This window comes from Tenrec ecaudatus, chromosome 4, assembly GCF_050624435.1.
Source record: "Tenrec ecaudatus isolate mTenEca1 chromosome 4, mTenEca1.hap1, whole genome shotgun sequence".
Classification (NCBI taxonomy): Eukaryota; Metazoa; Chordata; class Mammalia; order Afrosoricida; family Tenrecidae; genus Tenrec; species Tenrec ecaudatus.
In genome coordinates, this window is record NC_134533.1 from 204,851,170 (window position 1) to 204,866,645 (window position 15,476).

The 15,476-nt window shown below is 52.1% G+C and overlaps 2 protein-coding genes across 16 annotated transcripts in view; one reads left to right on the top strand and one right to left on the bottom strand.

Moving 5' to 3' along the window:
- The first annotated feature begins 831 nt into the window (after window positions 1–831).
- UQCC5 (ubiquinol-cytochrome c reductase complex assembly factor 5) lies at window positions 832–14,107 on the top strand. 3 transcript variants are annotated; one of them, XM_075547504.1, is made up of 6 exons: window positions 832–988; window positions 2,734–2,803; window positions 3,609–3,927; window positions 9,793–9,992; window positions 11,339–11,430; window positions 13,077–14,088. In XM_075547504.1, exons 1-3 carry the CDS (start codon window positions 838–840, stop codon window positions 3,769–3,771), a joined length of 384 nt encoding a protein of 127 aa, XP_075403619.1. In that variant the 5' UTR covers window positions 832–837; the 3' UTR covers window positions 3,772–3,927; window positions 9,793–9,992; window positions 11,339–11,430; window positions 13,077–14,088. The 3 variants fall into 3 exon arrangements, with proteins under 3 accessions (XP_075403619.1, XP_075403618.1, XP_075403620.1); XM_075547503.1 differs by having other exon boundaries at window positions 3,609–9,992; window positions 13,077–14,107; XM_075547505.1 differs by lacking the exons at window positions 9,793–9,992; window positions 11,339–11,430; window positions 13,077–14,088 and having other exon boundaries at window positions 2,734–3,212; window positions 3,609–3,744.
- PBRM1 (polybromo 1) overlaps window positions 7,317–15,476 on the bottom strand; it is an 82,069-nt gene continuing 73,909 nt past the window's right edge. For 9 of the 13 annotated variants that reach the window (XM_075547495.1, XM_075547491.1, XM_075547485.1 and 6 more), the window contains 4 exons: window positions 13,723–13,878; window positions 11,071–11,141; window positions 10,761–10,977; window positions 7,317–9,980 (listed from right to left, as the gene is read on the bottom strand). In XM_075547495.1, the coding sequence (XP_075403610.1) occupies window positions 9,808–9,980; window positions 10,761–10,977; window positions 11,071–11,141; window positions 13,723–13,878 (617 nt within the window). In that variant the 3' untranslated portion in view covers window positions 7,317–9,807. The remainder of the gene's footprint in view (window positions 9,981–10,760; window positions 10,978–11,070; window positions 11,142–13,722; window positions 13,879–15,476) is intronic. The other 4 variants (XM_075547494.1, XM_075547490.1, XM_075547493.1 and 1 more) reach the window with 1 other exon arrangement.

Below are 15,476 nucleotides of genomic sequence, written 5' to 3' on the forward strand. Positions count from 1 at the left end.
CTGTTGGTTTTGAACTGCTGACCTTCCGATTCGCAGCCCTAGCGTAACCACTTCACTACCGGCTCCCCTTTACCCAGAATGCTTCCTGCTATTACTGGGAGATGATCCTCAGAGTTCGTGTGCTGCCCGCGAACCTCGGCGGACAAATCCCATTCTTTCCGAATTACATTTTCCACGAGCTCTTTGAGGTCTCCTTGTTTATCAGCAAGTGTTCTGTACAGGAGAACGCTGTACTTTTTCACTGGCGGCAGGCTTGTTTGTACAGGACAGCGATTGAGACTTGTGGTAGACGTAACACTCAGCCTTCCTCAGCAACCAAGCATAGCCAATGCGGTCATTTTCAGACGCCTAGTTACCAGTCACGTCCCCGACGACAACGCGCTGCGTTGCGAAATTGCATTTCAGAGCGTGCTGCAGCACACAATATTTCGGCCGGGCTATTAGCAAAGAAGATGGCGGTGGCAGAGTAGGGGGCGCGGCCACCGACTCCGAGCCCACGCGGGAGCTGGGGGCACCCGGGCTGGGGGCGGGCGGAGCGGGTCACTCGGGGGTGGGGCCGGCGCCACGTGGGCGGCCCCGCCCCCTCGAGCCGGGCTCCGGGCACCCAGGCGCCTGCGCAGACTCCCCTCAGAGGCGACTGAGCCTTACGGCGCACGCGCGTCCTTCGGCACTCTCATAGGCGAGTCCGCGCGCCCCGCCGCTCGTGATTGGCGTAGCTGCTGCCCGCCCATCGGTCAGTGCCTGCGCTCCGGGCTCCGCAGCCGGCTCTCGCCCAGGTTGGGCCCGCTGCCGACGCGCCTGGCTCGGCTGCGCCTCTCTCCGGCCCTTGGGTCGAGCATGTTCTCCAGAGCCCAGGTGAAGCGACTTCTGCAATGCGTTCCCGGGAAGGAGCGACTCGGCATCTACAGGTTCCTGCCTTTCTTTTTCGTGCTCGGAGCCACGATGGAGTGGATCATGATCAAAATGCGCGTCGGGCAGGAGACCTTCTGTAAGTGGGGGCCCATTCCGGACGACGCGGGGCCCTGTTCTCCCGGCGGGGCCCTGGGATCGCGGGCAGCGTCTCCCCAGCGCCGTGCTGCCTTTGCCCTTGTCGCAAGGGCACGGGCCGTTCCGCTCGCCCGGTCATGGGGCCCAGCCGAGCTCTCGCTTAGTAGACGTTTACCTTAAAGCCTGGTGGTGCTGAGCTGTAGAAGTTAGCGTAGGATTTGAGAATCTGGGGGGGGGGGGCGCCTAAGGTGGACAGTGCTGCGTGAGGGGCTGATGCTGGGGGGCGAGGTGGAGGAGAGCAGGACGGTACAGAGGGCTGAAGGGCTTTAGGATGGCCTTTGGGGTGCACTGGGCTATGGGGCATCCAGGTCGGGGCTGGAGACGCCCAGAGGTGGAGCCAAGGGCATGGTGGTTACTGGGCTCACCTGGAGAAGGTGGGGTACAGGCAGGCCAATCTGGAGGTGGCGCCACAGAGCCGACCTCTTGAGGCTGAACAGGGATTTGGGGGGGGGGTCTTTCCCAAGTAGACTGGTGAAATGTGGGAGTGGGGTTTCAACTTGGCATTTCATGGGTAACTGAGAGTGCAGGAGGTAGATTCTCCAGGTAACAAACAGCCCAGGAAGGGAGAGAGACAAGCTGGAGAACCTCAGGCCGTGAAGTTCTCAGTAAGTGTTTTACCTCTGCGAGGTGGTGGTCCTGGTCATTCCATGGTCCAGGGTCATGGGTAATGAATGGGCAAGGAAAAAAATGGCTAGGCCGTGGGTCTGGTTAGATACCAGCTGCTGCTGGGGTCTGGAGGGAGGGAGGGAGGGCACGGAGTTCATTGTGGTAGAGAAACTGGATGTGTCAGAAAGTCAGGACACAGGAGAGCGTGAAGGGATTTGTCTTGGGCAGGAAGGCAGGACAAGAAGGGGCTTGAGGAAGGTAGTGGGGTCCACTGGGACGCCATCCACCAGTTTACTGGTTTAAAGGCACCAGCTGCTCTGCGGGAGTTGAGGCTTCCAGGTCAAGTTTTGTAGCCTCAGCAGCCCTAGGGAGTTGGTTCTGTCTAGGGCCAGGCCAGCAGGCTGCTGAAAGGACACGCCAGGGGGTGTGGTTCTGGAAGGGCAGGAGGGCAGTAGGCTTATGATCACAGGGCAGAATGCTTGACCGCATCGCAGAGGGGTTTCGAAGGATGGCTGCAGTTGGGGACCTGGCCAAGGGTCCAGTGGAGGTTGTCTTGTCCCTGTGGGTGGTGCTGCCTGATAGATGGGCGTGGATGGGGTCCAGGAGCCTGAGCTAGAATGCTTGTGTTCTCAGGACTGAGAGGGAGTCACAGCCATGTAGAGTTGACATAACGTCGGTGCCAAAGGAACAGGGAATGTTGCCCACAGGTGGGGAAGGAGTGTCAGAGAAAGCAGCTGCCCAATGGAAGGAAAGCAGTGCACCTGCCCTGCCTGCTCCCCGAGGTTCCTGGGCTCAAATTAGTGAGATGGAAAAAGAAGGGCTTTTAGGGGTCCAAGATCTCAGCGCAGGACACACATTGTAAGGCGGTCTTACAGGACTGCTAAGAGGTGTGGTAGGAACTTGGAAAGGAACTCATGTAGTGGCTGCAGGTCTTGGATGACTCACACCTCCTAACCTGGGTTTGCGGTTGTTTATTCCGACACGTGGACATTCAATGTTGAGATTCCGGGACAGTTTGGCCGGAGTATTTTTTACTCGTCAGCTTCCTGTGCCTCTAAGCAGAATGTTTGTTTGGTGCAGATGACGTCTACCGGAGAAAGGCCTCAGAGAGGCAGTATCAGCGCAGGCTGGACGGTGCACCGGAGTCCAAGTGAGTGGGGCCACGCTGCTCTCCAGAGCTTGATCGGACACAGCTGCACACACTTCCAAGAACCGCCTTTGGGAAGACTTACTCTAGGACTTCAGGGTGGCGCTTGAGGGAAGTAGTTTCCCCTGGAAATGCAGCCAATCCACTGATGTTGGAACCAATCAGTTCTGGGTCCTGATGGCCGAAAGATCACAGACTTGAGCCCCTCCAGAAACAGGAGAGAATCCCCCAGGAAGAGAGCGCAGTGCCAGCAGCCTGGAGACCAGCCAGAGCCCTGCTTCCGGGTCAAAGGGAGAGGGGAGGAGTCTGGCCCCCATCTCACAGCCCACTTGAGATTTGATGACCTACCAGATGGGTGTGCCCTCCACACTGGGCTTCCAGACTGCCCACACACCAACTGATCCCTTGGAAGGTGGGTGCCCCTGGGCGGGTGAACACCCAGGCATTCGTGTGCGCCTGGACTGAGCCCTCTCAGCTGATAACCTTCCTCTCTTTTGTGCGAGATACAAATTTAACAGGACGTAGACCGACTGTGAGCTCCCTGACCGGGGATGGCAGTCATCTGGCAGATGCTATTTCTGCTGGCCACCAGGTTGTAAACGTGACGCTGGAGTGGTGGGGGTGCCGGGTGGGCACCCGTTACCCTGTCAGTCGTGCTCAGGAGCAGAGATGCCCTTGTCCTCGCTTTGCGTGAGGACCGTGAGTGGCCGGAGCTGCGGGTGGCAGGCTGGGTGCACCTGTGGGTGCTGTCACAGCCACCACCTTTCTCTAGCAGTCAAAGCAAGCCTTTCTTTGCCCCCTCTCTCAGAACGCGACCTGCCCAGGATAAAGTGGCCAGACAGGAACAGGAAGGAAAATGGATGTCCGGGAAGACCAAGCTCCCGTTTGTCGAGTGCTCGAGTCAAGCCGTCAGGGGCCTGAAAGGCCACGGGGCATCTCACGCTATCGTGGTCACGGGTGTTTTCTGTTAGAATTTTTTCCACGTGAAGAACTCACTGCTGCCAGCCCAGGGGCCCTGTTGTCCTGTCATATTCCATTGTCACCTCGTTTCCTGCATGACCTGACAGACGTGTTGGCTGACTCTTGTGTAAGAAGTGGAGATTGGGGCCTGAAGGAACCGTTCTCAGGTGTGTGGTCCTCCTTCCTGGTCCCCTCCTCCCTCCCTCCCTCCGGCTTTGCAGATGGTGATGTGCACACATTGTGGGACTAGTGAACCACTCAGCCCATCAGGCACCCAGCTTCAGGACAAGGCATGTCCCACCTGCAGCCCCTGCACTGGGCTTGACCCCAGGCCAGTTTTCCTCTGCCCCCGACTAGCCAGTTCTAGGCGGGCCTCTGCGAGGGTCGCTGTCTCCATTTGGTTCCCATTTGGTGTTGATTTATTAAAGGGCAAAACCCTTTGGCCTGCCAGGAACATGTCTAGCAACTACCTTTCCCTGTGAAACTTGAGAGCGCATAGATCCTGCAGGGTGAGAGGTCTGCATTACTAGGTGTTCGCACTCCTTTAGAAATGTGAGGAGCGGTGTAAAGTGTGGTCATTTGGTGCGTGGCTGCTGAAGGGCAGGTGGTGTAGACTGTTAGGCGCTTGAGTAGGTGGTGGTTGTGGCCGTGGCCACGTGACGGCTTCTGTATAGACGGGGATGTCTCGGGCAGCTCCCCAGTGGGGAGAAGCGATGGTGACATGGTCTCTACTGACCAGTGTCAACAAGGGAATGAATTGAAGTGCGAGCGACGCTCCCTTGCTGTTGGAGGTTAGCAGTGCCCACACTGTTAACAAGGCAAACAGTTTTTCACTACAGGAGAACCTCAGGTTTTAAAAGGTAGCAATTATTTTGGAATGACAAGTATTCAACACTGATTGCTGTACATCTGCCTCTGCTGCCCTCAGGAAAGCACACGGGGTGTGTATGTACTCAGTGCGTTCTTACAGCAATAATAAATTGGATGGTTGCAGTTTCTCTAGCACTCCTGTTTTGGAAAGTCTCACTTAAATGCCTGATGTTAAAGCTTAACCATATTGGCCTCCTTTTGAAAATTACACACACGGCTAAGTGAAGGAGTACAGTAACCAGGTTCTAGTTCACGCGTCTGTGCGGACACGCCCGCGCCGAGAGTCTCTTCGGGTCCTTCATTGAGGAGGTCCAATGAAAATCGTGGCTTCTGAGGTGCTCCCCAACCCCAACCAAACTCCTTGCTGTCGAGTCCATGCCAACCCGGTGGCCCCATGGGACGGAGTAGGGCTGCCCGGGGGTTTCCGAGGCTGCCTTTTCCCCGAGGAACGACTGGTGGTTTCAGACCGCTGACCATGCAGTTAGCAGCTCAGAGCAGAACCACTATCCCACCAGGGCGCTGAGAAGAGACTGAGCCAAACGCAAGGCAAGAGGCACCAGCTCAGAGAAGAGGATGGTGCCTGTGGGGATCCCCAAGGTGTAGAAGCTCCTGTTTCCCTGAAGGAGACAGGATGATCATGAGGACATACTAGGAAATGGCCGTGGCACCAAGGACATTCCCTGCCCCACGGTGGCGATGAGGATGTGCCTGCTGGTTCTGCAAGGCAGGGAGTCTAAGAGTTCATGTGAGACACACTGCAGAACCCCTTGAGGGGGTGTCAATCACAAGGCATCCCATCTCGGGGGGCTGGGAAGGACGCTGCCTTCAGAGGGCTGCAAGGTCCATGTTGGAAGCAGAAGCTTCACGTTTTGTTTGATAAAGGCTTCTGTCAGCTTGGAGTAGTGCTTTTTGACCTCCATTCCCAGCGAAGCAGGGCCATGTCCAGTCTTCAAGTGCCGTCAGGTGCTGGGTCCTGGACCATCCTCACAGTTGTCCCTGCTGCTGCTGCAGCCACTGTGTCATCTCATGGAGGACCTCCCTCTTCACTGCCCCTCTGGCTGACCAAGCACGACGTCCCTCCCCTTCAGGAACTGGTCTTCCTGTGAGAAGTCTCACCATCCTAGTGCTTTGGCTGTACGTCCTCCAGGGCAGATCAATCCTTGAGCAATACGACTCAAATGCATGGATGCCCTAGTCAGTGCCCAGCTTCCATGTGCCTGGGCGCTCAGGGAACACGTGGCAAGGGTCAGGTGCTGCTTAAGCTTCAAAGGGACTCCCCTGCCCTGCTCTTCCCTTGCAGAAGGCCCTGGGCAGGGTGTCCTTTCATCCCCAGACTGCTGCTTCCCGAGCACTGGGCACTGCAAGTAAGACCAGACTGACGACGCCCATCTCCAGTTAACATGGTGCTGCCCACCTCTTGGGCTATTCCTGAGGATTTTGGTCGTCTTTACAGTGAGTTGGAATCCTTGGTCCTTCATCAGCAAGTGCTTCCAGTCAGGTTGTGTCTCCTGCATACGGCAGGCTAGAAGGCCTTCCTCCAACCCCTTGACGTAATCCAGCTGCTCTGCTCAGCGTACAGACCAAGTGTGGTGAGAGGACACAGCCCTGACACTGCTGTCTTAAACCATGAGTTCGCACAACTGCCTCTCAGGCCATGTTCCATGCTCCTTGTGAGCACCAGGAAGTACCCTGGGAGCCCCACTCTTCACAAGGCTATCCAAACGGACAGGCAAGTGGTAAAGCCATCAAGTCCATGTACTCGATTTGGCACTACTCACCACACACACAATACCACGTAACTGGGGGTTGGTCCAGCCTATTGGTCAGTCCTCAGTTTCCTCCAGTTGGTGTGGCACACTTCCGAACTGGAGATGGACAGTCACACTCGGCATTTTGTCTGCACACAGTGTAGTCCTGGTGCTCAGGAACAAAGACAGCAGCCCAGGCTAGCCGAGTGCTCGGATTTGCGGTGCTAGGAGAGGAAAACGTGGGTTTCTACCAACACTCTAGGAAAGTGTCTAGGGCAGGCGTCCTCAAACTTAGGCCCGCGGGCCACATGCGGCCTACCAAGGGTATTTATCTGGCCTGCTGGGTGTTTTTGCCCCATTTTTTTTACTTCAAAATAAGATGTGCAGTGTGCATAGGAATTTGTTTAAACTATAGCCTGGCCCACCAACAGGTCTGAGGGACAGTGAACTGGCCCCCTAGTGTAGGGGTATGTGCTTTGCTGTCATGGTTTTATTCACATAGAATCCACACACCATGCAGTTCGGGGGGTTAAACCATATACAAAAAGTGCAGTCACCACCTACCACCACTGTTTAAAGACACATGTAGGTGTCGTGAGAGCTTGGAGATACATTAGGACACGCCAGGGGCACCTTCTTTTCTGGACACAGACACGCTGACTGAATGGCGGGCACCCTCCGCCCTTAGGAAGTCCGCGTGGACCGGCATCTGACAGGTTGCCGGGGAGCATTGCAAACTGCACTCAGCACCCAGGTTACTGCGGCCCACGTCCCCAACACTAACCTTTGTCATCACCCAAAAAGCCGCCTTTGGTCCCTTAAAGTGGCTGCTGTGTCCCCTCACCCGAGTGAAGTCAGGGTGGGTCAGAGTTGAACCTGCTTGAAACTAACATCAGACATAAGCTTTTAACAGAACATCCAAGCCTGGTTAATCCAAATCATTTTGCAAACTCACTTTTTATTTGGATTAAAAAGCTTTAGGTGAACAAACATATGATACATACAAGTTATAAGACTAGTCACTACTCAAACCTTTGCGATACAGAAATTAGAATAAACCAAGCTTTGATCAGGTCTGAAAATGTTCAAACTGAAATGTCATCAACAAGAATTTGGGGATTTTATGCAAATGTCCACATATTCTTCCCTCAAGTCTTCCTCATAGGAAAGGAACGATGTTTTTTCTTAAAAAGGCTTTTAAAAATCAGTTGGCTGACAAACATTTTAAACCTAAAGTTTTTCTCCCCCATATAAACAAAAGGTATTTCCACATTTTACATTTTGAAAACATTTCGGCTGTGATACTCTCAGAACTAAGGAAGGAGGGAAGAAAAGACGTCAGTTCATCCGTACTCTCCCACTTTTTAGGAGGGGTGGGAGGGGTTAGGGATGGAATTCTAGATGGCAGATTTCAAATTGTGCATCCTAAGGATTAACTGATATATTCCAAGTTAATATACAGAAAGACATGATTATAAAATAAATACACACACATATATATATATAGTTTTCTTTTTTTAAACTTGATTAAGGCCTGCCTGGTGGCCCTGGTGCAGCGCTGCCTCAGGGAGACCCGCTGGGCCTTTGGATGGAGAGGAGCCTGCAGGCTGAGGGCTCCTGAAACCCACAGGGCCCCAAGTGAAGGGTGTTTAGAGGCTTCTCAGAGAAGTTTCACCCAGACCTTAAAAGGGAAATAAGATGAGTGAGATAAATAAATAACTTAACCAAAATGAGATTTCAGTTTCTTTGGTGTCATTCAGGACGGCTACAAATAAAAGAATCTGATTGTATTATAAAGTCCACGATGATCCAATGGCCCCCAATCATAAGGCGAGGCTTTCCTGATCTGGTTCAGTTAGACCAAAGGTACTGACATACAACTGTGACACATTCCAAAGGAAAAAAAAATTATTTCAAAGTCTTGATGCAAACTGAGCTCCAGTGGTTGACTACAGGCAATGAGGTTACAAGGGGCTCCTGACACACAAGACCGTTCCCTGTTCCCACTCTTATCCTCATGATTATCAATGGTAATTAAACATCTGGGCATGGATCCACATCAGATTAAAAGAAAAAAATGAATCTTCTCAATTTTCAAATAGCAGTGGGAACTACCATAAAGGCAACCCAAAGGTGACCCCTGTTCTCATAAAGCACACCCCCTTTCTCCCAATGAAGTGCTGTTCTCTGGTGGACACACTTCCGCCTGTCTGAGCTTCACACACTCCCCAGAGGTTGAGTCCAGGGGGCATGTACGGAAGCAAGGGTCTTCAAACCCAAGGGCTTGGGGTCTTAATGGTCTTTTTAGTTTCTCCTGACACTCCGCAACGTACAAACTCAATAATGGAAGTATTTTGGAAAGCCTTGGTTTCTGGTTGAGGATCACAACCCTGAAACTGGGAAGAAGAAAAGCACATGGACGAGCAAACAGGCTGCACAGCCTGTGGGGGAGGGGAGCACCTCGGCTAGCAGTCACCATGCTGCAGCTGCAGCTCACCAACAGGCCCTGCACCATGCCTTCCGCTGGGTCTGGGGTTTTTACAAGTAAAGCAACTCCTCACACACCTCAATGCCTTCTTTCAGATGAACTTCAGCGTTTTCAGTGTATCAAATGAAAAAAGTCTCAATCACTTAACATAAGCATACATTGCAAACTCAGTATAAATAGGTCAAAAGTACCCTTAAACTTACCTGCCAAGACTACATATAACTCAGGGTTGTGCACATCTTCTACACAAGTAACTGACAACAGATAGGCCACGTGGAGCATGAGTGACTGGGTTGGGCTGCAGGCGGCTGCACAGCACTGAGTTCTAGCTCCTGCGGCAAGCTGCAGAGCAAGCTGTCCCTGTCTGCCAAACGGCCAGAACCTAACTGGCAGCCTTTCAAAAGAAAGCACATCACGCCACTGGCAAGCAACAGCTCTTGTTGGGAAGTGGCTTAAAATACTCAGGCTTGTGGAACAGACACAAATGCACTCCCCTCTCTCAGGTGTAAACTAAGACCCACTGCACATTTCGATGTCAATTTAAACTAATCTGTAAACTGGTGAGTATTTTTTCCCCCATTTTTTTCCTCTTATAATAAAAAAATCTCAGAAGACATTAACCCTCAAAACCACAAGCCAAGAAAAGCCGCTCCACGGCCACACATCGACTGCCCATCGTGAAACTAGTTTCAAACAGGAAACATGCCAAAACCCCAAACAAGAAAACTGTGTATTTGATACTCAATATAACAAAAACACATAGAAGAGCTTATTAAAAGTGTCCTTATATAAAAATGGCCTGGCAATGTACAGTAAAATGCAATAAAAATGATCATTCTGTATGTTTCCCCCCACCCCGGCCCCCCACCGCCCCCAATGACTACAATGGCCACCGTCCCACGGAACGCTGTGCGTCTATAAAACAGACGGAGTCGGAGTGGTCACACGTCCTCCAGGTGGTACGCCTGGCGGATGTTCAGCGTGTCTCGGAGCATCAGATCCCGCAGGCGCCAGAGTGCATCGGCCATGGTGGTGTGGGCCCCTTTACTCTTCAGCCAGTGCGAGGGAAGGCGGCTCTCCTGCTCCTTGGACAAGTGGACGTCACGTCTTCTAGCTGGAAAGAAAGGCAAGTGCAGACGGTGAAATAGAAACTGGGATTTCAAGGTGACAAATCTGAGGTCTGAGCCATCAAAACACAGGCCCGACTGTTGTGAGTTGGACACGCTTCTCAAGTCCTTTGAGGAGATGGTCCCTTGTGGTCTGAGACCCTGCGCAGGCGGCCAGCACTCCTGACAGGCGTGCGTTTGACAGCTGATCCCCACTGGCCTCACAATGGCTGCACCCCTGAGGAGCTGACTGCTATCACGGGGCGGTGATCTCTGAGATTTAATAACTTCAAAGGTGTGAATGAAAACACACCTACTACTCTTGAAAGACATCGAATTTGGTTTAGAAATGCAAAATAAGTAGAAACTACCAAAGTCTCTGCAGAAATGAAGCAAGTACTTCAGTATGCATCGGAACAACATTAAACCTGTTGAATGAAATAAAATGTTTCTTTAAGCTACTGTGAACAGGTTTTCCAGTGCTTTCCCCCCACTGAGGTGAAACAGTTTTTAATTTAATTTGACCAAGAGTGGGTGTTTATCTGAAAACTAGTCAGGAACTCTCAGGAGTACATGTAAAAAGGTGGCAGTGATGTTTATGGTAAAACTCAGTTTTAAAATTTGTCTAGAAAAAAAAATTACAGCGTGTGATGTTAGTGCACCCAGAAGCTCCTAATCCTCCTCTAAAATGTTTTACTCTGGTAACGCTGGGGAATGCCCACAGCAACCAGAGGACTCTCAGGAAGCGTTATGTCTGCGAGGCCGACTCTGGACGGTCCCCTCCTTACCTGCCAGGGTCTGGTCCCACTGGCTGATGCTGGTGGACTCAGCACTGAGTCCCTCGATGTACTTCAGATATGCCTCTGAGTGGAGAAGGCGCTGGGTCTTCGGTGGGGGAGCCACAAACATGGGCGTTGTGGGCTGCTGAATAACAGGTGGGGCAGCTGGATGAGGGCCAGGGTATGGAGGGGGTGCCTGCTGTCCGGGAGGCCCCAAAACGCCCACCTGAAAGTGCATGGACCACATAGTGAGCCAGAAAGCTTCTCTGCACCTGCTTGGCAAGAGAAGAGTCCTAGAAAACCAGACTGGGAGGCTTACCTGGTGCCCATAGGGACTGCCACCTGGTGCTGGAGCCCCTACCACAGGGGCTACTCCTTGGTGCATCACACCTGTAATTCAGAATGCAATGCACAGTCAGAGTCTCTGCGACCGAGGGGCCTGAAAAACTACTCTCTGATCCAAGAAATGGTGCCATTTATAATGCAGACCCAAGGACCTCTGCCCTGGAGTCTCTGAGGACCGAACCCTAGCTACTCCAAAAGGGTGCAGGGTTCACCCAGAAAATGTGCATTCTCTTCTCTCACAGCCTCACCCTTGGGGTGCACAGCTGATACATGGAACGTGTTCATCAACTGAAGGCGATTTCAACCCCATGCCCAATTGGAGCAGTATCCCCAGGTGAGCTACAGCCTGAGCCCGATTCTATTCCAAGGTCCTTTGCTCTGACCAGACTCTGCTGGACCTGCCTCCAGCAGTCAGGGCACGAGGCAGACAAGCTCAGCAGCGCACACTGCACTCAGAGAGCAGGGTCCCTGGGAGAGGGGCTGATGCTGGAGGCACTTCCTTGCTGTCCCCTGGCAGGTTGCCAGCACCCCAGGCTCTAATGGGACTTGCTGGTGTTGGCAGGGAGGGGCCGCTTCCGGCTGCTCGAGCAGTACTTTGAGAGGGTCCCCTCAAGTGGGACATGATAAAAAGGCCTAGGAAGGAGGACATCGTGACCCCACTACATCTGTACTCAGCCTCCGTACTGATTGACTTCTCACAGGCAATTGTTGTCTCACAGGCCCTGGTTGACACTACCGAGATGACAAATACAGTGATGAGCTGACGCTCCACTTGCTGTCCTGGTGAGGACCAGCAAGAGCCTGGTCATGAGAGGCCTACAAAGGACAAAGGACAACTCAAGTCCAAAGTGCAGACAAGGCCCGAGCACGCTCACTTCCCATTCTAGATTCAAACCGTCGCTCCTCTGACCAAGCAGCGGCTCTGGCCCACTAGTCTAAGGTCTAAAATGGCTAGCAGCCATTTCCAGGAAGCACGAGAGGAAAGTGGCGCTGCTTACAAAGACTCTAATAGCAGCCCAAGTCCCCAGAAAGGCGCCTAGGCGGCTTCCGATAACTCTGTGTCACTGAACATAGAGGGTGTGGGGGTACACTATGGCTCCAGAAATAGAACCCCTGCCCCCCCCCAGGACCCTCCCCTTAGACTCACAACACAGCAGACTCCCTAAGCTGCCGCTGCCACTGCTTCCCATGGCCCCCACAGACATGCCAGCAGCTCCACCAAGCCCTCTGTACCCAGCGCAAGGGAGAGCTGTGGGAAGGTGATAGCTATCTCCAGGCAGCTCCCTGCCCTCACAGCACAGGCACCGAAGGTTCTCTCCTGTCTCCTGGCAACGACCAGGTGTGCCGTGCTCCTTCCAAAGATCATCCACAGACAAAACCAGGGGGAGGAAGGTCGCTGTGTCTCCAGAGCCTCAGAAGATAGCTGATATCAATCAAGAGGCTGCTGGCCTTGGTGAAGCTCCCATGGAGAATTGGGTGGCCCTTCAGCGGGTCTACTCACACCTGGTCTTACTGACAGAGAGACACTCTGTGCCCAAGTGAGAGGGCACAGCATATAGGCCAATTCTACCAGCAGCCACTTCACGAGGGAGCAAATATTTCTGCGAAGCTATGGTTTTCCTAGCAGCTCTCCCAGAGCAGCCAAATGAAGCTGCAGGCCATGTCCCTCCTTGACCCGCCTCTGGACAACAATGGTGCAGGCAAACCAATCAAGCTTCCATCTCTAATCTTAGCTGACATCCGAAGCATTAGCTCTGCCAAGTCCCTGAAGAGTGCCTTTCCCATCGTTCAAATTATAGCTGAGTCAGTGACGATTAACAGGAAAACTTAATTTTCCATTTAAAAATTGAAAAGCAGGCCAGGAGCACGTGGAAAAAAAAAAGGAAAAACAAAACACATTTCCCTCACTAATTTAAACCAAGTTAAAACTCATTGTAGCTACTTTTGGGCTCCACTTACATGTGTTTGTTTTCTCTGCAGAATGGCTGCTGAGCCTATGCTGACAAATCAACGAATGCCTCCGATTAGTAGGCAGGCTATGCTATTCTTTGAAGTGTGCTATCAAGCCTCTGCAGGTCTCAGAGAAGGAAAACTAGTTCAGTGTACTGCATCCCCTCCTTCCCTTGGGAAAGACTGACTAAGGGCTTCTTGAGAGCTGGGGACTTCCCTCCCCTTGTAGGCTGCTTGAGGAGCAGGAGATGGAGCAGCAAGTCTACGGAGATCCTGTGAGATAAGAATTGCACCAGAGGAAGAACCGCACCCAGTGCCCCTGAACAGGCAACGTGGGGCTTTTCACTCACTGGCACCAGGGCAGGGCCTTCGAGGCCGAGCATGGCGTTTCAAGCCCATTTCAAATTCATGAGTAATTATGGAATAGGGCGCCTGCCTCTTGGTCTGCTGAGTCTGGCCTCTGCCAGGTGTCCTATACTGCTGTGTGGCAGCCAGGTGTCCAAGGGCACAGGTGTCAACGAGCAGGGCAGGCCCTGCTGCTGACATCCCTAGGATTCTTCAGTGAAGGCCTGGCCACAATGGGTAGCAGGTGCCTTCTGGAGCACCTGGCTGAAGGAGGAAGAAGAGAACGTGAGGATGAGATTAATGAGTGAATGAATGAGGATGAAGTTCTTACCCGGTGGTGGGATGCCCGGGAGGCCGGGCACACCTGGTGGAAGGTGGTGGGGTGGAGGCCCCCCAGGGTGAAGTGGCTGCATGCTGCCCATGCTAACAAGGCCATCAACTGGGCCCTGCAAAGGTGGAAGGCTTGGCGGATAGCCACCCATCATGCCTTGAAGGACAACAAATTTCAGACATGCATCATTAACATGCAACATGAGCTAAGTAATAACAAAACCCCCACATGCACTATCAATGAATAAAGCACCCTTAGTACTGCATGATACAACAATTAGTGCAATTATTTTGTTGCAAATAATGAACAAAGTAAAGTTACAAACATGAAATCACATCATTTCTGGATGAATTAGTACTTAGTAGATTATTACGAGTAGTTATTTTTCCTGGGATACGTATGCTGCTTGTTTCCAGTTTCATAATAAAGAGGAGTTCCTGCAACAGCCTTCCCAAGGTGGTAATTATTGCCAGCTGTTCAAACAGAGTGACCAGTTCTGCTGACTGCGGTCCTAATTGAACAGTAGAAACCCCATCATTCCACTCTGCCACACTCGTCTGCCTGTCACGGGTATACACGGGGGAGAGGGTGCTAAGGCACGTAGTGCTGATCACAAAGCATGCTTCTCCAGCTTGGGGGCAAGCGTGTCCCGAGACTTCCACATCCACTCCTCTCTCTCCTAGCCCACCTCTGTTGGTAGGAAGGGGTCATGCTCGGCCTTGAGCTGGGGAATGGCTGCTAAGAGCCACCATAACAAAAATGATGTTTCCATTTCCACAAGGTGACAGACTAAAGAGATACAGCCTAAATCCTCTCAGCCAACCAAAGCTAAGGTCACTGAGAAATAGCTGGGGAGCCAGGCTTTGGCTGACATGAGAAGGGGCCCAGGGTCAACACTGTCTCCAAGCTCACAGAGCCCCTCACATAAGCTTCTAGTCAACAGGAGCATTTTAATGGAGGCGCTGAATTTCTGTCAGCAGAGACTTTTATACCTTATTTTCAGCACAAAAAACAGTATTTTGTGCTGGCTAGGGAAGAATTTCAGGAAAACAAAGCTTTCTAGCACAAAGGAGTCTAAGTAAGAATATACTTTCAGAAAACCACAACTCACCTATAGGAAGATTTTTTTGGGAGGAAGACTTTTAAAGCTAGGAGACCTTTTATTAAAATGAGAATTACTTGACTTTTCTGTGCTTGTGAAGATGGCAACAGAAACACGGGTTCTACCTGCAATGTAATCAAGCCCCTTGGGAGACAGCGTCTTACGTAAGAAGGGGAGGACTGAGTGGGGCCAAGCTTCTGTTCTGTAAAATACTCTTTGTCTTTAAAGGGACCACGGGAAATGGCAGAAATCTCCAGACTCTGACAATTTTACTCTTTGACTTTCCCCCAAGGATTATTTGAGAGAGATTTCTAAAAGTTTTAACCTTTCGACGCTACGAAATTGCCAAAAAGTTTTAGATGGATTCAGCCCGCTTCACTGGTCATCCATCAGTAATGACTGTACAGGACAAGCCGACTGTGGGGCTCATTTCTAAACATGAGCGCTCCGAGTCAACCATCACCTTCCACAAGAGGAATCCCAATGCCACTACACTGTCTTTGACCCTCGCCACCAGACACAGCAGGTGGGGACTCGAGACTGCTGAAGGCTTTGCTTGCAGTGACAAAGGCCCGTCGGAAGGCGGGACCCTCGTCCCCATCAAACTGCACTTTGGCATTTATATCCCAGTCACATGTTCAAATGAGCATCA